The sequence below is a fragment of the Paramisgurnus dabryanus genome, chromosome 3 (genome assembly GCF_030506205.2).
Source record: "Paramisgurnus dabryanus chromosome 3, PD_genome_1.1, whole genome shotgun sequence".
NCBI lineage: Eukaryota > Metazoa > Chordata > Actinopteri > Cypriniformes > Cobitidae > Paramisgurnus > Paramisgurnus dabryanus.
In genome coordinates, this window is record NC_133339.1 from 6,834,795 (window position 1) to 6,860,931 (window position 26,137).

At 36.2% G+C, this 26,137-nt stretch overlaps 1 protein-coding gene across 1 annotated transcript; it reads left to right on the top strand.

Annotated features, from left to right (window-relative positions):
- The first annotated feature begins 894 nt into the window (after window positions 1-894).
- Window positions 895-26,005, top strand: LOC135768779 (uncharacterized). Its single transcript, XM_073814092.1, has 7 exons — window positions 895-1,053; window positions 2,059-2,256; window positions 2,635-3,444; window positions 11,589-12,873; window positions 16,551-16,567; window positions 18,854-19,507; window positions 23,826-26,005. The coding sequence occupies exons 2-7, from the start codon at window positions 2,169-2,171 to the stop codon at window positions 25,031-25,033; spliced, it is 4,062 nt and encodes a 1,353-aa protein (XP_073670193.1). The 5' UTR covers window positions 895-1,053; window positions 2,059-2,168; the 3' UTR covers window positions 25,034-26,005.
- Window positions 26,006-26,137: the final 132 nt, after the last annotated feature.

Below are 26,137 nucleotides of genomic sequence, written 5' to 3' on the forward strand. Positions count from 1 at the left end.
GTTAGACTAACATGAAAACAAACTCCAGTGAACGGTCGAACTCGGTACACGTTTGTTATTAACCCTAGGATCATTTCAAGGCGGAATTCCCCTTTAAGTCAGAGACCTACAATGTCTGTAGCTATAAGATGACACTCTTGCACAACACATTGTTTGTAGATTTCAAAAATATTTTTTATATAAATCTTTGTTTGTTTTTTATTTGATGTATATAATTTGTTTTCATCTGTTTTAGAATCACTGTTAAACATTGTCATGTCTAAAAAGATCAACAAATCATTTTGACCCTGCCTGTGAAACCCCATCACAAGTATTTATTTGTATTTATTACATAAACTTGACAAATTAAATATAAATAATCATGTCAGCGGTTGAAATCATATATTGAAATGAATGCTTGAAATCTGTAATGTGCTTTTTCTCACAATGAGATTTGAGACTTTAGTTTTCATAGGCACAGTCTCAGTGACATACTGTATACTTGAGCTTTTACACACATTATAAAATTGTAACATTTAAAAATGGCAACTACAACAATGCATCTTTTCTAGTAGTTTAACATCTGCCTTAAGTATGGAAACAAACGGAGATTAACTAATGCAACTTCAGTGTACAGGAAAGAATTAGCAGGAAAGAATATCATACATTAGAGAAGTAGTCTACAAGACATATGTATTACAGAATTCAAAATGGGTAATATTTTAAATGAAGGGACAAAAACGGGTATGTTATTGTTAATAATAGCAATAATTCGTTTTTTTTTTTTTTATAAAACACCGCGTTATAGAATGTAACCAGTATCAAGCAGATTATCATTGTCACACTCCAGTACAGTAGGTGGCGGTGTGCACCTTTAAAGTTGGTTTGCAACCCGCCAGTAAACCCACAAAAGAAGACAAGACAAGACGAGAGAAATTTATGAGGAGAAGAGACGCGATTTTAGCGTTTCTTGGGGTTTCTTGGAGTGTTTAAAACGAGAATCTTGCCTGCAATCAGAAGTACAGCCCGTATTTCTACCCCGAGGAGGTGGTTTACCACTTCGGACTGTTTCATGTAAGTTTGGAGGATAAGAGCTACACATATGTTTGTCATTTGAGTATGATGGGGCTTGTAAAATGCAGGTGTAAAGTACTGTTGCTTTTAAATGGACATTTTCAAGTATCTACTTTGTTTTTCTTTTACATAACTATATTATAATATCATACTTTTAAAACCACTACATTTCATACACTTTGATATAGTGCAGGAGTAGTCAGTAAAAATACTTCATTACTTTACATCTCTGGTAAAATTTTAAAACAATTTTGATACGTTAAAGTTTAAAACCCATGAAACAAATCATGCTTCAATAGATCCTGCTAGAATACATTTTCTGAACTTTTTTATGACTTGGTGGCTTTCATTGAATGTATGTCGGTTCCTCTCGTGTTCACACAGGTGTAAAAACAAGTTTTGAAATCCAGAATGTGTCATTACATTTTATCACTAAAAACCACTTCAATTTGATTACACTTTAAAGTTTTATGAAACATCTTTATATTGTCATTATTTTTTCACATGTTCAGATTTTCTTGCGATCCAGTTAAAGAAATAAGCAGATGAATATTTACACCTTTTGCACTTAAATTCTTAAATCAACTTGACTTTACAAGTAATTAATTTTTTTATCTTGATCTTTTCATCTAGGGATGAGTCAGATTTTTTACATTGTAAATATGGTGTCAGATAGCTGTAATCAAACTGACTGGAACTACCTGTGCATTAAACTGTTTTAATGCACACCTTCTAGCCAATCAGAATCGAGTATTTATACAGACTATGGTATAAAAGTCATTAAAAGTATGTGAGTGCGTGCTTCTGGGGGAGTATGGAGGGGGAAACCTAAGCGCTTGCTCAAGGATCAGGGGGTGATATTCTTTTCTGCTTGCGTTTTCTGTATTTTTTTAAGGCTGGAACCGATAATACCGTTTTCGGCTAAAAAATTTGGACAGCCAAAATTTTGGTGCACCCCTACCTCCTATGAATGTTTTACTGACAAAGTCTCTCTAAAATCTCCAGCCACACCTATAAAGTGATTGAGACCTTCAGTGAAGCTCCTCCTACAACAATCCACCAATAACACACAGAGAAATCACTTCATGTGTGACAACTGAAATCTTCATGACATAATGTTGGTGCTGGTGAAAGAGGAGCTTGAGAAGATGAGAGATCCACAACCAATCAGAATAAAGATTGAAGATACTGAAGAACGAATAGGTTGGTGTCTATTTTTCAATCTTTATTATTCATGGTTTAAGAATAATACTAAAAAATTGGTATTGAGAAATATGAAAGGAAAATAAACATAAATCCATGAGATGATAACTTTCTGCATCCATAATAGATTCAGTAGAATTATATTGAAAGTGTTTTATCCAAAGAAACCTTCAGTGGATTGAATGACTGTGTTCTCCATGCATTGCTCTACTACAGTTAAACTACAAGAGCAGAAATTGACAATATAAATGACATAATGTACTTCACATGAAAGATAACACACAACAGATACATGACACGCTGCTTTTGTCATACAATCTCAAACAAGTTTTGTCACTCTGGTTTATTCATTTAAACTCTTTACTGTCTTCATTTTAGATATGATAGAAGTGAAAAAGGAGAGTCACGATGAAGTGGATGAGAAACATCAGATTGTAAAAATAAACCATAATGTTTCACAGAAAGGAACACTGAGAACAGAAGACATAAAGTGTGAAAAGAGTTTCAGTCAAGATGTACGCCCTAAGAATTACAATAGGACTAATAGCGAGGAGAAGCCATTCACATGTCATCTGTGTGAAAAGAGTTACAGATTTAAAAGTAAACTTGAGACTCACATGAGAACTCACACTGGAGAGAAACCTTACATGTGTCATCTGTGTGGAAAGAGTTTCACATTTAAATCTGACCTTAATATACACACAAAAATTCACAGTGGAGAGAAATCACATAAGTGCTATGAGTGTCAAAAGAGTTTTACATCTGCAGGTAACCTTAAGAAACATTTGAGAGTTCACACCAGAGAAAAACCTTACACGTGTCATCTGTGTGGAAAGAGTTTCACAGTTAAAGCTAGCCTTCAGTTACACATGAGAATTCACACCGGAGAAAAACCTTACACATGTCTTCAGTGTGGAAAGAATTTCACAGTTAAATCTAGCCTTAAGTTACACATGAGAATTCACACCGGAGAGAAACCACACGCGTGCCATGAGTGTGAAAAGAGTTTTACAACTGCAGGTAACCTTAGGACACACATGAATATTCACACCGGAGAGAAACCATTCACATGTCATCTGTGTGAAAAGAGTTTCAGAGAAAAAATAACCCTTGAGACTCACATGAGAATTCACACTGGAGAGAAACCTTACACTTGCAGCTCTGACCCAGGCGTACGCACAAAAACGGGTGAAATGAGAAATGGCGACACAGTCGGCAGATGGAAGAAACACGTGAAAGTGACAACAGTGCCTCTCATAAATAACATGAAGACTTCACAAAGCAAAAGTCTTACAATTAACAGCCTTACACGAACACCCGTTTGATCGATCAGCAGTGAAACAAAAAAATAAAGATATCGAAAATTACAACAGAAATTCAAATGAACACATATATATTTGCTAAAAGAAAAGTGAAATATGTTCTGCAATAATATTGGCATGTTGTGCAATTCATCCTCATAAAGAATATAGTTCACAGAACGAAATAATGTACAAAACTGATATTCTGGCGGAGCAGATATAGATGCAATTACATAGACAGATAGATAGATAATTAAGGAGATATATAGATAGATAGATAAATAAATAGATAGATGTATTAATTGTCCACTGGGGAAAGTTGTTTTCATAGTAAACCATATCTTCATAATCTACGGAATTATGGTATTCATGCATATGCCTTTACTGTGTTTTATTTTTGATAAAACAATGCATGGCGTATGTCTAAACCATTCAGAAAGCAACAAGAAATTACATTTGCGCTAAACAATGTCCCCTTTCCCCAACCCGTGGCAGACACACTCTGGCGATGGAGTGCTAGACGTTTTTGTGCCTCGACTTTGATGTCCGACCATTTCTTTATTTCGGCCACAGTCCGAGGTTGTGAGGCTACAGCATTTACGGAGTCTGCCACCGTTTGCCACTCAAGTGCCTTTTTTGGCATTAGTAATGCCCACACTGTGCCCTCCAAACAACATTTTTCTCCTCTTTTCCACCTCGCCAACGATAACTTCTACTTCACATTGAGTGAAGTTACGTTTTTTTGATTTCCTCTCTGTGTTTGCCATGATTTCGCAATCAATGCATATTAAATTGTGGGCGTTTCACGGACTATTTATGGACAACTATGGGCGTGTCATGAAGCCGCAAAAGCTGCGCTACATTTAGAATTGATTGTGATTTATTAAGGGAAAAATGCGTAGGATGTGCGTGCGCACGGTTTTATAAATCCAATTATTTCTGTGCGTACGCTCGTCCTATGTTTTATCCGTACGCCACTTCTGACGCAAATCCTACGCAAAGTTTTATAAATGAGGCCCCAGGACTTCTGGAATAATTTTCTTTGGACAGATGAGTCTAAAATTGAATTATTAGGACACAGCAACAGAGGACATGTTTGACGTAAACCAAATACAGCATTCTAGAAAGGAACCTCATACCAACTGTAAAACATGGTGGTGGATGTGTCCTGGTTTGGGGGTGTTTTGCTGCAGCAGGACCTGGCCAGCTCACCAGCATAGAATCCACCATGAATCCCACTGTGTATCAGGGGGTGCTTGAGGTACATGTGAGACCATCTGTAAAAAATTAAAGCTGAAGCGGAACTGGATCCTGCAACAGGACAATGGCCCAAAACATACCAGTAAATTCACCAAGAACTGGCTGAAAACGAAATAGAAGTACTGGAATGGCAGAGTCAAAGCCCAGATCTGAATCCCATTGAGATTCTGTGGGCTGACTTGAAACGGGCTGTACATGCAAGAAACCCATCAAATATCTCACAGCTAAAATAATTTTGCCTTGAGGAGTGGGGCAAACTTTCCTCAAACCAATGTCAGAGCCTGGTATATGGCTACAAGAAGCGTTCCACTAAAGTAATTTCAGCCAAAGGGGGTAACACTTGCTATTAGTGGGCAGGGTGTCCTGACTTTTTCCTCCTGAGAATTTTTTTTAAATCTTTTGTTTAATGAGTAACACTAGGTCAGTTTTTCTGGTTTACTTGCAATTAAATCACTTGAAAATGAAAACCAGTGATGTGTAAGTATTTCTTAATAAAGAACAGAAAATGTAATGGGGTGTCCTAATTTTTCACCTGACTGTATACTGTGTTGGACTTGATACTATTTCCAGTGCACTTATGTATTGCTGTTCTTGTGTTGCTATAATTTCTTCTATTGTTTACCTCATTTGTAAGTCGCTTTGGACAAAAGCGTCTGCTAAATGACTAAATGTACATTCTGAAGATAAGACATTCGTCTCTTCTGTGCAGTAATTTGTTTACTATGGAATTGCATCAGAAGATACACACAAATGGTCATGAGTGGACCTTCAAATGTAAAGTGTTAAAGGTATAGCAGAACATTTTCCAGAATTTTAGAAAAGAACTGCCCTCCACTTTTTAAAAATGTATATGCGCAACACTTAACCTGCTCCCAAGATGGAACGCCTATTAAACGTGTGCACAAGAGAGCATGCACGAGCCTAGTTATTCTCATGCAGGCTCTGTTTACAAGTTGCTGTCATTATTATATTGATCGATTGAGTCGAATGATCTGCAGTGGAGAAGCAGCTTGTTGCATTAGTGTAATAAATACTGTGGTGAACACAATGGGATTATCAAAATGAACACAAGGTTTTAGAAGATATCAGCGTGATACCTTTTACCATTTGGTCATAAGGCTACTTTAGACAAATTGAGATGTTTTCCATGTGTGACTTGTGCTAGCGCTAGCATCCCTAATCATAGCTAAGATCAACTTTTACTAGCAGTGATTTTAAATGGATTTCTCCAAATAGCATGGCAAACTTTACCTGTTGAGTAGAAACTTTGTGACTGAGGCATCAGTGGGAAACCCAAACTGTGCTTTTAGCACACGCCAGCATGTGAAATATTCTCCCCAAAAAAATCTGGTCTTGTTTCTTTCTTCAGAGGCCTTTCTCTTATTGTCATACAATTTGTAGACACTTTTTCTCTTGCGACCCTCAGACATCGGAGCGCCTCCGCCATTTCCGAATAGATTCAGACGCTCTTAACATACCACGCGCCACAGGACAATCTGATTAGATAATCGGTTCAACCATTAAGACTTTAACTAGGATTGTCGCAAGGGGTAAAAGAGGCCCAAATTCAGCCCGATTATCTTTTGGGATGTACTGGGCTTTAGTTGTGAACTGCTTATGGAAAGAGTTTTTCACAAGAATAAACATTGGCTGCAGGGGCTGCAAAGCTTGAAATTACACCCAAAAATTCACACTCAAAAGAGATTTAATGTGTTTCGATTTTGAAAACTTACTTTGTTACTGCGCTTCCGTTTCATGGTCGTTTTGGGGGTCTATATGACAAATAGTTAAAACATATGCAGGGGCGGTTTCCAGACAGGGATTAAAATACATCAGTGCCATTTGTTTTGTCTAAAAATGCACTCAAGTAATGTTTTCATAAGAAATGAAAAAACAAGTTATATTTCCTAATTAAACTAAGGTCTAGTCCGGGAAAGCACCCCGCAGTGTTTTATTTTATGACTTTTTCTAATTAAATGAGATCTTTTTAGAAATGTGTTTTTACTTGATTGAATAGCTGTGATGATGACCCCAGTAGGAAATTACTGTCACATGTTTGTGTTCAAAAAAGAGCAGTGTACTAATAAAAGTGAATAAAGTGCTAAACATGTTTATTTCCTTATTTCAAATGTTTTGAAAACATTACACATTCAAAGCATTACTAATTTATCAAGTCTTTCTTGTTCTTTTTAATGGAATCAAATAAATTAAAATCAAGCTGTTAAAAAAATAGCAGTCAACGTTTTTCTCTTTAGACACAGATTTAACATCACTTTAAGCTATTAAATTGCTAAAATTTAGTTGCATAACCATTGTTGTTGACAACTGCTGCACATCTGTGTTAAATCGAGTCAGCCAACTTCTGACACCTAGAAACAGATATTTCAGCCCAAGGATCCACATTTCCTGGAAATTTTTTAGTTTTGCATCAGAATCTGCATTTTTATTGTAACCCCACAAGTTTTCAATGGGGATGAGATCAGGGGATTGAGCTGGACACTCCATTACCTCAATCCTTTTGTCTGGAGCCAAGATTTTGCCTCATTGCTTGGGTGTTTGGAGTCGTTGTCTTGTTGAAACACTTACAGTAGTTGGTTTTTTGTGTGTGTTTTGGGTTTTTAATAAAACATATTATGTTATGGTCCCTATAGCCTTTAAATGTCTAGGAGTTGAGGGAAGTTGTTCAAAAGTAATCCATTTTGATTTCAGCTATCGGATTAGATCAAAAATTCAAAATGGGTTGTTTAAAAAAAATGGATTCTGAATTTGGATTGAATCACAAAATCCAATCTGGGTTTTGATCTGGATCAAATCAGCCCTTTGTGCTGTTCAAAACATTTTAGTAAGCTTGGGATTTGTTTGATCAGTAGACCGACAATGTCTGTAGCTATAAGATGACACTCTTGCATAACACATTGTAGATTTCAAAAATATTTTTGGTGTTTGTTTTTTATTTGAGGTATATAATTTGTTTTCATCTGTTCTAGAATCACTGTTAAACATTGTCATGTCAAAAAAGCTATAAATATAGAATATTGTGCAAATGTAATTGAAAAATATAGTACAGTAATCAAATATTCAGAGAAAATACAACTTTCTTAAACAATGATTAAACACAAATTATGAACCTTAACCTTTTAAAACTTTTAGCTTCATACACCAAATCATTGTGACCCTGCCTGTGAAGCCCCATCACAAGTATTAATTTGTATTTATTACATTCTGTGAAAATAGAAAGTTGATAACTTAAATATAAATAATGTCAGCGGTGGAAATCATATAGTGAAATGAATGCTTGAAATCTGTGATGTTAGTTTTCATAGGCACCATCTCAGTGACATACTGTATACTTGAGCTCTTACACACACCAATAAAATTGTAACATTTAAAAATTGCAACTACAACAATGCATCTTTTCTAGAAATTTTACATCAGTCTTAAGTATGGAAACAAAGGAAGATTAACTAATGCAACGTCAGTGTACACTGCAGAATTAGCGGCTATGGCTCTTAAATGGATTGAGGATCTGTAAAGGAGGTTTTAATATCTTCAGATTCAATGGCATCTCTATTAAGTCTTCGAGTTTTTAATGTGGGAATATTGGTTCGCTTTTTTATTTTTATTTTTTAGGTACCAGCCCATATTGGGATTCAGGGCAATGATCAAATGGCCAAAGAAGCAATTAAACTAAATAATATCAACATAACAGTAAGTTTGATAGTTTGATAGGGTGGAGGGAAAATCGCTTATTAAACAAGAATGCAATGATAAGAGGCAGATATCTTGGACTAATGCATGAAAGGAAGACATTTTTATAACACACAAAGTAAATTAAAGCAAAATAATAGCAATCATAAGTAGGAAGGAATATACAATATTTACGAGATTAAGAATTGGACATACTAGGCTCAGTGCAACATCATAGCTAAACACAATATGTCTTTGTGATGTGTGTCAGAAAACGGAGACAGTGGAGCTTAATGACGTATGAGGTATCATCAGTAAAAAATATCATAAGAGAAGTACAAGACATAGGTATTACAGAATTCACAATGTGTAATATTTTAAATGAAGGGACAAAAACGGTTATGTTATAATAGCAATAATGAGTTTCTTGAAAAACACCGCGTTAATTAATAAAATGTAACCAGTATCATGCAGATTATCATTGTCACACTCCAGTAGTGATGGGAGAAACGAAGCTTTTCGAAGCTTCGAATCAATTGAACCAATTGCTTCACAAATTGATTCAGTTTTTCGAAGCGTTCGAAACACCATTCACGCTGGCGACATCTGCTTGTCAAAATAGTGTAAAAGCAGCAAGATCTGTCCAAAAATTTTACACTTTTTACAAAATAATAGCAAGATTGTTCTAAAAAATGTTTTTAAGGAAATTAAATTATTTAATTTAATTCAGACATAATTAAACGTGTATTCTGTGTTTTTAGTTTTATTATGGCAAAAACATAATTAAAACGAACTCTCTTTTTAATTCTGCACATTTTTGTCATTAAATCTATCTATAAACAATAAGTAGACAAATTGGTAGTGTTATGGTCATCTGGTCATATGGTCACTGGTCATTTGTGATCAACTCCCCCAAGTGGTGAATCGTCGGATTTCGAAACAGTTATGACGTAATGCAGCATCGTTTGCTTAAATCACGTGACTTTGGCCAGTTTGAAACAAGCTCCGAACCACTGATTCGAAACAAAAGATTCGTAAATGTTTCGAAGCCTCATGAAGCGTGCTTCGCTACACTCCAGTACAGCAGGTGGCGGTGTGAACCTTTAAAGTTGTTTTGCAACCCGCCATTAAACCCACAAAAGAAGACGAGACAAGACGAGAGAAATTTATGACAGGGAGAAAAGACGCGATTTTAGCGTTTCTTGGAGTGTTTAAAAACGAAAATCTTGCCTGCATTCAGAAGTACAGCCCGTATTTCTACCCCGAGGAGGTGGTTCGTTATTTCTTCGGACTGTTTCATGTAAGTTTGGAGGATAAGGGCTACACAATTGTTTGTCATTAAAGGATGAGGCTTGTAAAATGACGGTATACAGTACTGTTGCTATCAAAAGGACATTTTCAAGTATCTGCTGTGTTTTTCTTTTACTTTTACTTTGCTATATTATAGTATCATACTTTTTAATCCACTACATTTCATACACCTTGATATAGTGCAGGGGTAGTGAGTAAAACAGTGTTTTTAAACAGTTCAAACACATGAAACAAATCATGCTTCAATAGAAGCAATATGATTGGCATGTGAGAGGGCTCTCCCAGCTAACAATTTCTGGTTCCCAGCACAAGTTTTTTTTTTCCCCAGAACGTTCCCTGTTGGTTAGCCAGGAAAGTAGGCATTCACTTCGCTGCCCTGGGAGCTTTACCAAGTTGCCCTGGTAAAGGCCATCCATTATAAAAGTTTTATTTGTTATATCTTAAAAAACTTACAGGGAACATTCTGTGAAGGTTCTAGAAATAACCTTCAGGGAACGTTCTGGGAAGGTTCTCTTTGGTTATAAATTGAAACCTAAAAATAACATACAGGGAACGTTCCGTGTACGTAGGTTATAAATTAAACCTGAAAATAACCTGCAGGAAACGTTCTCTTAAGGTTATTATAAATTTAACTATAGAGAACGTTCTAATTTAGTTTCCAAAAAACTAACCAAATAGGAATGTTAAGGGAACATTTCTGTGTTTGCTGGGCTGTCTCATCGCACACAAAAAATCACTCAGAATAAAAAAAACAGACTTTACGATGGGTCTAGTGTCAAGCGAGGGCTTTCATGCTTTGTTTAAAACAATTGCATCCTAATGACGAAAACATGCCCGGTTTTAAAAGTATAAAAGTAAAAGTATAGTGCAAGTGCGTGCTTCTGAGGGAGTATGAAATGGGAAACCGAAGCGCTTTCTCAAGGATTGGTGAAGGGGGGTTATATTCATTTTCTGCTTGAGTTTTCAGCTGTTTTTTTAGGCCCGGAACCGATAATGCCATTTTCGGACGAAAATTTTTGTCCGCCGAAATTTCTGTGCACCCCTACCTCCTATGAATGTTTTACTGACAAAGTCTCTCTACAATCTCCAGCCACACCTATAAAGTGATTGAGAACTTCAGTGAAGCTCCTCCTACAACAATCCACCAATAACACCGAGAGAAATCACTTCATGTGTGACAACTGAAATCTTCATGACTTATTGTTGGTGCTGGTGAAAGAGGAGCTTGAGAAGATGAGAGATCCACAACCATGCAGAATAAAGACTGAAGAAACTGAAGAACAAATAGGTTGGTTTTTATTTTTCAATCTTTATTATTCATGGTTTTAAGAATAATCCTAAAAAATTGGTATTGAGAAACATGAGTGGAAAATAAACATAAATCCATGAGATGATAACTTTCTGCATCCATAATAGATTCAGCTCAGCAAAATCAACACTGCTGGTGTATATGGTGACCACCAGCTCTGGTGTTACTCATATAAACACCAGCAGTGTTGATTTAACACTGCTGATTTTGCTGTCAGTTGAATTAGATTGAAACATCAGGTAAAACGTTTTATCCATAGCAACCTTCAGTGGATTGAATGACTCCATGCAATGCTCTACTACAGTTAAACTACAAGAGCAGAAATTGACAATAAAAATGACAATGTATTTTACATGAAAGATAACACACAACAGATACATGACACGCTGCTTTTGTTATACAATCTCAAAAGTGTTTTGTCACTATGGTTTATTAATTTTAACTCTTTACTGTCTTCATTTTAGATATGATAGAAGTGAAAAAGGAGAGTCACGATGAAGTGGATGAGAAACATCGGATTGTAAAAATAAACCATAATGTTTCACAGAAAGGAACTCTGAAAACAGAAGACATAAAGTGTGAAAAAGGTTTCAGTCAAGATGGACGCCCTGAGGATCACAATAGGACTCACAGCGAGAAGAAGCCATTCACATGTCATCTGTGTGAAAAGAGTTTCAATTATAAAAGTAAACTTGAGACTCACATGACAATTCACAATGGAGAGAAACCGCACGTGTGCCATAAGTGTAAAAAGGGTTTTGTATCTACAAGTAGCCTTGAGAATCATTTGAGAATTCACACTGGAGAGAAACCTTACAAGTGTCATCTGTGTGGAAACCGTTTCACAGTTGAATTTAGCCTTAAGACTCACATGAGAATTCACACTGGAGAGAAACCTTACACATGTCTTCAGTGTGGAAAGAGTTTTAAATCTTCAAGTGAACTTACGAGACACACAAGAATTCACACCGGAGAGAAACCACACGCGTGCCATGAGTGTGGAAAGGGTTTTGTATCAACAGGTAACCTTGAGAAACATTTGAGAATTCACACCGGAGAGAAACCTTACACATGTGGTTTGTGTGGAAAGAGTTTTACAGTTGAATTTAACCTTAAGACACACACAAGAATTCACACTGGAGAGAAACCTTACACATGTCTTCAGTGTGGAAAGAGTTTTATATCTTCAAGTGACCTTGCGAGACACACAAGAATTCACACCAGAGAGAAACCACACGCGTGCCATGAGTGTGGAAACCGGTTTAGAACCTCAGGTACCCTTAAGAAACATTTGAGAATTCACACTGGAGAGAAACCTTACACATGTGGGTTGTGTGGAAAGAGTTTTACAGTTGAATTTAACCTTAAGACACACATAAGAATTCACACCGGAGAGAAACCTTACACATGTCTTCAGTGTGGAAAGAGTTTTATATCTACAAGTGACCTTACGAGACACACAAGAATTCACACTGGAGAGAAACCACACGCGTGCCATGAGTGTGGAAACCGGTTTACAACCTCAGGTACCCTTAAGAAACATTTGAGAATTCACACTGGAGAGAAACCTTACACATGTGATTTGTGTGGAAAGAGTTTCAGAGTTAAAAGTAGCCTTGACATACATGCAAGGATTCACACCAGACAGAAACTGTTCACAAACCATGAGTGTAAAAAAAGTTTCGGAAGTAAAATTAACCTTAACCCTTTAACCGGCACAGCCCTTTTTGAGTGGGGGGTGGTGAAAAGGTGATGTGCACCTTCAATTTAATATCACTCTGGCATTTTTTTGGTCTAGAAGCCTAATTTTGGTCTTGTTTTTTTTAACGGAAGTATCTGTAGCTGGAAATATAATTTTTTTATAGCAGTTTACATTTATTTGTAATAAATAAAAAAATGCAATATTGTATTCTTTTTTTAATACATAATATTATCAAAAAACTGAGGTTTGTGTTGGTTTGCTGTTAGGTTTGCTGCATACTCTTGTCACAAATGAATAAATTACAGTTACTGCATTACTATCACTGCTAAAAGGTTTTAAAGGAACACGCCCACATTTTGGGAATTTAGCTTATTCACCGTATCCCCCAGAATTAGATAAGTCCATACATACCTTTCACATCTCCCTGCGTGCTGTAACTCTGTCTGACGCAGACCCTGCTAGCTTAGCTTAGCACAAAGACTGAAAGTGAATGGCTTCAGCTAGCATACTGCTCTCAATAAGTGACAAAATAACGCGAACATTTTTCTAATTATGTGTTGTGATTTGTAAAGTCACACCGTGTACAAATAACAAGGTGATATGAGACACTGCTACTTGGGCGGAGTGATTTGCTCGCAGCACCCGAGAAGCCCCTGGTGAGGAGCAGAGAGTTCGGTCAGAGTTGTGCAAATCACTCCGCAGTAGCAGTGCTTCACCTTCTGAGAATATAGTTCCCAGTATGTATACTGTTAAAAGATGGCTGTGTCTCATATCACCTTGTTATTTGTACACGGTGTCACTATACAAATCACAACACATAAATAGGAAAATGTTCACGTTATTTTGTCACTTATTGGGAGCAGTATGCTAGCTGGAGCCATTAGGTGTGTTCGACTTCATGCGGCGCTGCGCAGACCGATCGGCGGCTGACTTGAAGCAGTGCATTCCGGTTAGTATTTTTGTCCGACTTCAGCCGGCGCTGCAGGCACGTGACTGTGTCATATGGTTTTTAAGTACCGCGAGAGCGTTTCGAGAGTAGCCGGCTAGCTCAGCCGGTGCAGCTTCTCCAGAGCGGCTGCCCGGAGTTGTGATGACGTAACAGCTTTACGTGATTGGTCGCCTCACTGATGACAACGATCACGTGCGTTTCAAGTTTAATCCAACCTTTAGTTCCACTAATAAACATTATAAATTCATGTTTTAAAACAGGAAAAACACTTTAATATGCTTAAATATGTTATATTGTGTCGTGTAATAAAATAAAAATGAAAATAACAAACTCTATTGGTATTTTAATAATATAGGCTTGTTTCCCGTTATTTTCGGGTATACAGTATAAGCAGCAATTAAAATATTCGATATAAAATGTTTCTGGTTGCAACTTTTTATTAAAAGGTTTGTTTTTATCAAATTCAGCATCTAATTCACTTCCTTTGCGATTAAAAACAAGGAAACATGGCGCACACGTCACTACGGCAAGCAGCAGGTGTCTGGCTTGACGGCTCCGTCTTCAGCTCCTCCCTCGACTGCAAGCGGCAAACCTCGCCGATCGGTCTGCGCAGCGCCGGATGATCTCAAACACACCTATTCACTTCCAGACTTTGTGCTAAGCTAAGCTAGCGGAGGCTGTGTCAGACAGAATTACGGGACATACATAGATAAGAGAGGTATGTATGGACTTATCCAACTCTGGGGGATACGGTGAATAAGCTAAATTCCCAAAATGTGGGTGTGTTCCTTTAAGACATCTGTACTTACAGGAATACCAACACAAATGTTATTAAAGAATGGCAAATTTTCTATCAGCTCGTTTTCTGATTGGGTATCGTTTTGTTTCACATGACAATCTACAGCATGCGTGTGCGCTTGTCCTTGAGGTTCCCCCACATAAAAAGATTTCTGATCATATATAGTCAACATGTTGAATATTTCTGTTTTGCAATCGGAGCACCTCCAACGGTTCCAAGCAGATTCAGACGCTCTTAACACACCACGCACCACAGGACAATCTGATAAGATAATCGGTTCAACCACAAAGACTTTACCTAGGATTGTCGCAAGGGAGAAAATCTGCCCAAATTCAGCCCAATTAGCTTTTGGGGTGTACCGGGCTTATTTGTGAACTGCTTGTGGAAAGAGTTTTTTTCACAAGAATTAACATTGGCTGTAGGGGCTGTGGAATTTACACATAAAATTCACACTCAAAAGAGATTTAATGTGTTTCGATTGTTAAAACAGTTTTGATGTGTCAAGAATTGCTTTGTTACTGCGCTTCTGATTTTATGTTATTTTTTGGTGGTTTATAAGACCCCAGACCCCCTTCAAATAGTTAAAACATATGCAGGGACGGTTTCCAGACAGGGATTAGAATACATAAGTGCCAGTTGTTTTGCCTCAAAATGCACACACAAGTAACGTTTTTAGTTATATTTCCTAATTAAACTAAAGTGTAGTCCAGGTTTAAGATAATCTCTGTTCGGGAAACCACCTCGCAGTGCTTTATTTCATGATTTTTTTCTAATTACATGAGATCTTTTTAGAAATGTGTTTTTGATTATTGACTATGTGATGCTGACCCCAGTACTAAATTACTGTGACTTGCTTTGAATCTGTTTTTCTCACACAGAAAACTATTATATCTGCATTTACACTTGTGTTCAGAAAAGAGCAGTGTACTAATAAAAGTAAATAAAGTGCAAAACATGTTGTTATAGTTTATTTCCTTATTTCAAATGTATTGAAAACATTACACATTCAACGCATTACTATTTTATCAAGTCTGTCTTGTTCTCTAAAATGGAATCAAAGAAATTAATATTAGGCTGTGTCAACATTTTTCTCTTTAGACACAGATTTAACATCACTTTAAGCTATTAAATTACTAATTTCAGTTTCATTACCATTGTTGTTGATAACTGCTGCACATCTGCATCAAATCAACCAACTTCTGTCACCTAGAAACAGATATTTCAGCCCAGGATCCATAGTTCCGGTCAATTTTAAGGTTTTGCATCAAAAACTGCATTTTTATTGTAACCCCAGAAGTTTTCAATGGAGTTGAGATCAGGGGATTGAGCTGGACACTCCATTACCTCAATCCTTTTGTCTGGAACCAAGATTTTGCCTCATTGCTTGGGTGTTTGGAGTCGTTTTGTTGAAACACTTGTGTTCAACAATGCTGCTTTTTATAGGGACTTGCAAACAGGTTAACTTCAATCAGATATCACAGCACTCACAGATCATTTTAGATAATCTTTGATCTTTCTAGAGGCGATGAAAGGCTGCATCTTTGCCATCCTGAATATTCATCAAGCTGTTTTAACAGTAGTTGCTGATGTGTTTTGGGTTTTTAATAAAAATATTATGTTATTGGTCACTATTAGCCTATAAATGTCTAGGAGTTGAGGGAAGTTGTTCAAAAGTAATCCATTTAAATTTCAGCTATCGGATTAGATCAAAATTTCAAAATGGGTTGTTCAAAATAAATTGAATCTGAATTTGGATTGGATCACAAAATCCATTCTGGGTTTTGATCTGGATCAATTTGGCACTTTGTGCTGTTCAAAACATTTTAGTAAGCTTGGGATTTGTTTGATCAGTATTTAGTCGGAGATCTATAATGTCGCTAGATGACACTCTTGCACAACACATTGTTCGTAGATTAAAAAAAAAAATGGTCTTTGTTTTTTATTTGATGTATATAATTTGTTTTCATCTGTTCTAGAATCACTGTTAAACATTGTAATGTCAAAAAAGCTATATATATATATATATATATATATATATATATATATATATATATATATATATATATATTTGCGCAAATGTAAATTTAATTGATAAATATAGTACAGCAATCAAATATTCAGAGAAAATACAAATTTCTTAAACAAAGATTAAACAAACATTATATTGTGTGTATGAACCTTAACCCAAAAACCTTTAGCTTCATACACCAAATCATTGTGACCCTGCCTGTGAAACCCCATCACAAGTATTTATTTATTACATTCTGTGAAAATAGAAACTTGATAACTTAAATATTGACTGAGTTTGATAGTTTGATAGGGTGGAAGGAAAATTACTTTTTAAACAAGAATGCAAAGATAAGTGGCAGATATCTTGGGACTATGAAGGGAAGATATTTTTATAACACACAAAGTAAATTAAAGCAAAATAATAGCACTCATAAGTAGGAAGGAATATACAATATTTACAAGATTAAGAATTGGACATAATAGGCTCAGTGCAACATCATAGGTAAACACAATACATGTCTTTGTGATCATCTGATCTGTGTCTGAAAACGGAGACAGTGGAGCTTAATGACGTGTGAGGTATCAGCAGGTAAGAATATCATATATTAGAGGAGTACAAGAGATTTAAAAAATTCACAATGGGTAATATTTTAAATGAAGGGACAAAAACGGATATGTTAATAAAAGCAATAATGATGTTCTTAAAAACACCGCGTCTATAAATCGAATTTAACCAGTATCATGCAGATTATCATTGTCACACTCCAGTACAGTAGGTGGCGGTGTGCACCTTTAAAGTTGGTTTACAACCCGCCAGTAAACCCACAAAAGAAGACGAGACAAGACGAGAGAAATGTATGGGGAGAAAAGACGCGTTTCTTGGGGTTTCTTGAAGTGTTTAAAAACGAGAATCTTGCCTGCAATCAGAAGTACAGCCCGTATTTCTACCCCGAGGAGGTGGTTCGTCATCACTTCGGACTGTTTCATGTAAGTTTGGAGGATAATGGCTACACAAATGTTTGTGATTTGAATAGGATGAGACCTATGGATGAGACTTGAAAAATGCAGATGTAAAGTACTGTTGCTTTTAAAAGGACATTTTCAAGTATCCACTTTGTGTTTTTTTTTTTTTACTTTACTATATTATAATATCAAACTTTTAAATCCACTACATTTCATACACTTTGATATAGTGCAGGAGTAGTCAGTAAAAATACTTCAATACTTTACATCTCTGGTAAAATGTTTAATCAATTTTGAAACGTTAAAGTTTAAAACACATGAAACAAATCATGCTACAATAGATCCTGCTAGAATATATTTTCTGAAATTTTTTATGACTTGGTGGCTTTCATTGAATGTATGTCGGTTCCTCTCGTGTTCACACAGGTGTAAAAACAACTTCAATTTGATTACTCTTTAAAGTTGTTTTATGAAACATTGTTACATTAATTTTGGTGTCTAACCTTTTCATATATTCAGATTCTCTTATGATACAGTTAAATAAATAAGTAGATGAATATTTACACCTTTTGCACTTAAATTCTTAAGTGTAATTAACTTATAATCAACAAGTCATTTCAATTTTGTATTTTTTATCTTGACTAGGCATAAGTTTAAGTTTTGTACAGTGTATCTGACATAAATAAATATTAAATCCTGAAACAGATCTCTCTATGAATGTTTTACTGACAAAGTCTCTCTAAAATTTTCAGCCACACCTATAAAGTGATTGAGACCTTCAGTGAAGCTCCTCCTACAACAATCCACCAATAACACAGAGAGAAATCACTTCATGTGTGACAACTGAAATCTTCATGACTTATTGTTGGTGTTGGTGAAAGAGGAGCTTGAGAAGATGAAAGATCCACAACCATGCAGAATTAAGACTGAAGAAATTGAAGAGCAAATAGGTTGGTGTCTGTTTTTCAATCTTTATTATTCATGGTTTAAGAATAATCAATTGGTATTGAGAAACATAAATCCATGAGATGATAACGTTCTGCATCCATAATAGTTTCAGTAGAATTAGATTGAAAAGAGTTTTATCCAAAGCAACCTTCAGTGGATTGAATGACTGTGTTCTCCATACAATGCTCTTCTACAGTTAAACTACAAGAGCAGATATTGACCATAAAAATGACATAATGTACTTCACATGAAAGATAACACATAACAGATACATGACACGCTGCTTTTGTCATACAATCTCAAAAGTGTTTTGTCACTCTGGTTTATTAATTTTAACTCTTTACTGTCTTCATTTTAGATATGATAGAAGTGAAAAAGGAGAGTCACGATGAAGTGGATGAGAAACATCAGATTGTAAAAATAAACCATAATGTTTCACAGAAAGGAGCTCTGAGAACAGAAGACATAAAGTGTGAAATGAGTTTCAGTCAAGATGGACGCCCTGAGGATCACAATAGGACTCACAGCGAGAAGAAGCCGTTCACATGTCATCTGTGTGAAAATAGTTTTAGATTTAAAAGTAAACTTGAGACTCACATGAAAATTCACACCGGAGAGAAACCTTACAAGTGTCATCTGTGTGGAAAGAGTTTTACAGTTGAATTTAGCCTTAAGACACACATGAGAATTCACACTGGAGAGAGACCATTCACATGTCTTCAGTGTGGAAAGAGTTTTATATCTTCAGGTGACCTTACGAGACACACAAGAATTCACACCGGAGAGAAACCACACGCGTGTCATGAGTGTGGATACCGGTTTACAACCTCAGGTACCCTTAAGAAACATTTGAGAATTCACACTGGAGAGAAACCTTACACATGTAGTCTGTGTGGAAAGAGTTTTAAATCTGCAGGTGACCTTACGAGACACACAAGAATTCACACCAGAGAGAAACTGTTCACAAACCATGAGTGTAAAAAAGTTTCAGAAGTAAAAATAACCCTAACCCTTTAACCGGCGCAGCCCTTTTGGGGGGGGGGGATGAAAAGATAATGTACACCTTCAAATTAATATAACTCTGGCATTTTTTTTGTCTAGAAGCCTAATTTTGGTTTTATTTTAAAGAAGACACTTTAATGTTTTTTAACTGAAGTATCTGTAGGAGAAAATATATTTTTTATAGCAGTTTACATTTATTTGTAATAAATAAAAAATGCAATATTGTATTCTTTTTAATACATAAAATTATCAAAAAACTGAGGTTTGTGTTGGTTTGCTGTTAGGTTTGCTGCATACTCTTGTCACAAATGAATAAATTACAGTTACTGCATTACTTTCACTGCTAAAAGGTGACAAAATAACACAAACATTTTTCTATTTATGTGTTGTGATTTGTATAGTCACATCGTGTACAAATAATAAGCTGATATGAGACACAGCCATCTTTTAACAGTGTACATACTGGGAACTATACTCCGCCCACGTAGCAGTGCCCCACCTTCTGAGAATATAGTTCCCAGTATGTAAACTGTTAAAAGATGGCTGTGTCTCATATAACCTTGTTATTTGTACACGGTGTGACTATACAAATCACAACACATAAATAGAAAAATGTTGTATTATTTTGTCACTCATTGGGAGCAGTATGCTAGCTGGAGCCATTCACTTCCAGACTTTGTGCTAAGCTAAGCTAACCAAATTCAGCCCAATTATCTTTTGGGGTGTACCGGGCTTATTTGTGAACTGCTTATGGAAAGAGTTTTTCACAAGAATAAACATTGGCCGCAGGGGCTGTGGAAATTACACCTAAAAATTCACACTCAAAAGAGATTTAATGTGTTTCGATTGTTAAAACAGTTTTGATGTGTCAAGCATTGCTTTGTTACTGCACTTCTGTTTTTATGTTATTTTTTGGTGGTCTATAAGACCCCAGACCCTCTTCAAATAGTTAAAACATATACAGGGGCGGTTTTCCCAGACAGGGATTAGAATACATAAGTGCCAGTTGTTTTGCCTCAAAATGCACACACAAGTAACGTTTTTAGTTATATTTCCTAATTAAACTAAAGTGTAGTCCCGGTTTAAAGGAATAGTCAATTTTCTTAAAAGAAAAATCCAGATAATTTACTCACCATGTCATCCAAAATGTTGATGTCTTTCTTTGTTCAGTCGAGAAGAAATTATGTTTTTTGAGGAAAACATTGCAGGATTTTTCTCATTTTAATGGACTTTAATAGAGCCCAACATTTAATACTTAACTCAACACTTAACCGTTTTTTTCAACGGAGTTTCGAAGGACTCTAAACGATCCCAAACGAGGCATAAGGGTCTTATCTAGCAAAACGATTGTCATTTTTGACAAGAAAAATAAAAAATATCCACTTTTAAACCACAACTTCTCGTCTAGATCCGGTCGTGATGCGCCAGCGTGACCCCACGCAATACGTCATGACGTCAAGAGGTCACAGAGGACGAACGCGAAACTCCGCCCCAGTGTTTACAAGTGTGTTGAAATAGGACCGTTCCTATGTTGTTGTATGTCAACTGATACTAATTAATGTCTTTGTGTCAGTTTATTGTTTACAATGGTCCGCAAATGTGCGTTTTATATATGTAACACGTGACCTCCCTACGTCACTACGCATTTACGTTAGGTCACGCTGGACCGGACCTAGACGAAAAGTTGTGGTTTAAAAGAGCATGTTTTTTATTGTTCTTGTCAAAAATGACAATCGTTTCGCTAGATAAGACCCTTATGCCTTGTTTGGGATCGTTTATAGTCTTTTGAAACTCCGTTGAAAAAAACTGTTAAGTGTTGAGTTAAGTATTAAAGGTAGGGTAACAGATTTGATCCTGAAACATTTTTAGTTATGCTGGTTAAAAGTCTCCTCACATCCTGATAGCAATCACTGTGTTAAGTTGTTTAAATGTATTTGTAGAAATTTATGTCATCTGTGAAAGGCGTAGGACCAAAAAATGTTCAACAAATCATAGATTTTATAAATTCACAATGGGTAATATTTTAAATGAAGGGACAAAAACTGATATGTTTATAAAAGCAATAATGGTGTTCTTAAAAACACCGCGTCTATAAATCGAATTTAACCAGTATCATGCAGATTATCATTGTCACACTCCAGTACAGTAGGTGGCGGTGTGCACCTTTAAAGTCGGTTTACAACCCGCCAGTAAACCCACAAAAGAAGACAAGACGAGAGAAATTTACAGGGGGGCAGGGTTTCATATTTTATTGAAGCTTCCCTGGACGCCGCCATTGCTTAGCGAACACCCATCTGCTGTTAGCATCCCATTGACTCCCATTCATTTTGGCGTCACTTTGACAGCGAATAACTTTACATCTGAGGCGTTTAAAGACTCCATTTGTCCATTAATTATTTCTAAAGAAACACGAAAATGTATAAAAGGCTCCATTACCATGTATCTTACGTTATGTCCCAGTAGAAGCAGTTTTTGTAAAAATAGGCTAACGATTGCGTCATAACCTGCAACTTTCTGTCGCACAGTAGAGAAATTACCGTATGGACTGGGAGAGAAGCTCACAGGCAATCTTTTACTGACTATGAGGCAATCGGGTGGACGTGAAGGCATAAAGTCAAGGGAGATTACTAATCAGAATACTAACCAAAATGTGCTCCTGTTCACGCTCGCCGTCTCTGCAAGATTCAGTAGGTGATTCAGATTTCCCGTGGCACGGCAATTAGAAGACTTACAATTGCCAGACAGGTTGCTCACGTGACATCCACGTCATTGAGCTCAGTTTGAGTCTGCGCAGTACGCTCGACACCCAGGAAGTGCGTGCTTCTAATTGACTTCACTTGTCTCCGTTGAATCCAATGGGGTCGCTGTGTCCATTTCTTTTACTGTCTATGGAAATTTATGGGGAGAAAAGACGCGATTTTAGCGTTTCTATGGTTTTTTTTTTTTGTGTGTTTAAAATCGAGAATCTTGCCTGCAATCAGAAGTACAGCCCGTATTTCTACCCAGAGGAGGTGGTTCGTCATCACTTCGGACTGTTTCATGTAAGTTTGGAGGATAAGAGCTACACAAATGTTTGTGATTTGAATAGGATGAGGCTTGTAAAATGCAGATGTGAAGTACTGTTGCTTTTAAAAGGACATTTTCAAGTATCTACTTTGTGTTTTTCTTTAACTTTGCTATATTATAATATCATAATTTTAAATCTACTACATTTTATACACTTTGATATAGTGCAGGAGTAGTGAGTAAAAATACTTCATTACTTTACATCTCTGGTAAAATGTTAAAACCATTTTGATACGTTAAAGTTTAAAACCCATGAAACAAATCATGCTACAATAGATCCTGCTAGAATACATTTTCTTAACTTTTTTATGACTTTGTGGCTTTCATTGAATGTATGTCAGTTCCTCTCGTGTTCACACAGGTGTAAAAACAAGTTTTGACATCCAGAATGTTTCAATTACACTTTTGAGTTTTATGAAACATTACTACATTGTCATTATTTTTTGTTGTCTAATTGAGAATTTCCTCATGTTCAGAATCTTCAGATTCTCTTGTGATCCAGTTAAAGAAATAAGCAGATGAAAATGTACACCTTTTGCAGTTATTAAGTATAATTAACTTATAATCAACAAGTCATTTAACATTTTTTATCTTGACTAGGGATAAGTTTAAGTTTTGTACAGTGTATTTGACATAAACAAATATTAACTCTTGAAACAGATCCCTCTATGAATGTTTTACTGACCAATCCTCTCTAAAATCTCCAGCCACACCCATAAAGTGATTGAGACCTTCAGTGAAGCTCCTCCTACAACAATCCACCAATAACACAGAGAGAAATCACTTCATGTGTGACAACTGAAATCTTCATGACTTATTGTTGGTGCTGATGAAAGAGGAGCTTGAGAAGATGAGAGATCCACAACCATGCAGAATAAAGATTGAAGAAACTGAAGAACAAATAGGTTGGTGTCTATTTTTTTTATATTTTTCTTTGAGGGTTGAGGAATAATAAAGCTTTAATGGATTAAGTGTCTGTAGTTACATCAGGAAAACAGAAAATTGGCATTTAGATTCGAGAAACATAAGGGAAAAAACTCAAATCTGTGAGATGATAATTTTCTGCATCCATAATAGATCCATGTAATGCTCTACTACAGTTAAACTACAAGAGCAGATATTGACAATAAAAATGACATAATGTACTTTACATGAAAGATAACACATAACAGATACATGACACGCTGCTTTTGTCATACAATCTCAAAAAAGTTTTGTCACTCTGGTTTATTAATTTTAACTCTTTACTGTCTTCATTTTAGATATGATAGAAGTGAAAAAGGAGAGTCACGATGAAGTGGATGAGAAACATCAGATTGTAAAAATAAACCATAATGTTTCACAGAAAGGAACTCTCAAAACAGAAGACATAAAGTGTGAAAAGAGTTTCAGTCAAGATGGACGCCCTGAGGAACACAATATGACTCACAGCGAGGAGAAGCCATACGCATGCCATCATTGTGACAAGAGTTTCCCAGATACAACTCAACTTATGGTACACATGAGGTCTCATGCTGGAGAGAAACCTTACATATGTCTTCAGTGTCAAAGGAGTTATATGTGTCCAAGTAGCCTTAAGACACACATCAAATGTCACAACAAAGAGAATCCTTACAAGTATCATCTGTGTGGAGAGATTTTCACATTAAAATCTGACCTTAATATACACACGAAAATTCACAGTGGAGAGAAATCAAATACGTGCCATGAGTGTAAAAAGACTTTTGCATCTGCAGGTAACCTTAAGAAACATTTGATAATTCACCCTGGACAGAAACCTTACACGTGTCATCTGTGTGGAAATAGCTTCACAGTTAAATCTAGCCTTAAGTTACACATAAGAATTCACACCGGAGAGAAACCGTTCACATGTTATCTGTGTGGAAAGAGTTTCAAAGATGATTCTAGCCTTAAGAGACACACAAGATTTCACACCGGAGAGAAGCCACACGCGTGCCATGAGTGTGAAAAGAGTTTTACAACTGCAGGTAACCTTAAGACACACATGAATATTCACATCGGAGAGAAACCATTCACATGTCATCTGTGTGAAAAGAGTTTCAGAGAAAAAATTACTCTTGAGACTCACATGAGAATTCACACTGGAGAGAAACCTTACACTTGTTTCCAGTGTGGAAAAAGTTTCTCAGCTGAAAGTAACTTTAAGAGACACGCAATGATTCACACTGGAGAGAAACCGTTCACATGCCATAAGTGTAAAAAAAGTTTCAGAAGTAAATGTTGCCTTAAAACACACATGACAAAGCACAGTAAAGAGAAACCTTACTCATGTCTTCAGTGTGGAAACCGTTTCAAAAGTCAAGGCGCTGTAAAGAAACACATGATAATTCACACCAGAGAGAAACTGTTCACATGTAATCACTGTGGAAAGAGTTTCAGAAGAAAACCTACCCGTAGAAAACACACGAAACCGTTTGCATGTCCTCAGTGTGGTCAGTGTTTTATGTGAGAAACAAGTTTTAGAAATCACCAGCGCTTACATACTGAAGATAAGACATTTAACTCTTCTGGCATTGCATCAGAAGATACACACGAATGGTCATGAGTGGACTTTCAGATGTAAAGTTTTAAAGGTATGGCGGAACATTTTCCAGAATTTTAGAAAAGAACCTCCCTCCACTTTTAAAAAAAATGCACATGTGCAACAATCTACCTGCTCCTGAGAGGGAACGCTAATTAAACGTGTGCACGAGAGAGCATGCACGAGCCTAGTTATTCTCATGCACGCTCTGTTTACAAGTTGCTGTCATTATTATATTGATCGATTGAGTCGAATGATCTGCAGTGGAGAAGTAGCTTGTTGCATTTGTGTAATAAATACTGTGGTGAACACATTGGAATTATCAAAATGAACACATGAGGTTTTAGAATATATCAGCGTGATTCCTTTTACCATTTGGCCATAAGGCTACTTTAGACAAATTCAGATGTTTACTTTGTGTGACTTGTGCCAGGGCCACCATCCCTAATCATAGCTTACATCAACTTTTACTAGCAGTGATTTTAAATGGATTTCTCCAAATAGCATGCCAGACTTTACCTGTCGAGTAGAAACTTTGTGATTGAGGCATCAGTGGGAAGCCCAAACTGTGCTTTTAGTGCACAAAATATTCTCTCAAAAACACTCTGGTCTTGTTTCTTTTCCAGACCCTCTTCAAATAGTTAATAACATATGCAGGGGCGGTTTCTCAGACATGGCCATTTTTTTGCCTCAAAATGCATATTTGTTAAAACTAATTATATTTTCTAATTAAACTAAAGTCTAGTCCTGGCTTAAGCTATTCCCTGTTTGGGAAACCACCCTGCAGTGTTTTATTTCTTGCCTATTTCTAATTACATGAGATCTTTGTAGAAAATGTGTTTTTACTTGATTATTGACTAGATGTGATGATGACCCCAGTAATAAATGTTATTACTTTCACATGCTTCGAATCTGTTTGGCACACAGAAAACTATTATATCCGCATTTAGACTTCAAAAAAGAGCAGTGTACTTATAAAAGTGAATATAGTGCAAAACGTGTTGTTGTAGTTTATTTCCTTATTTCAAATGC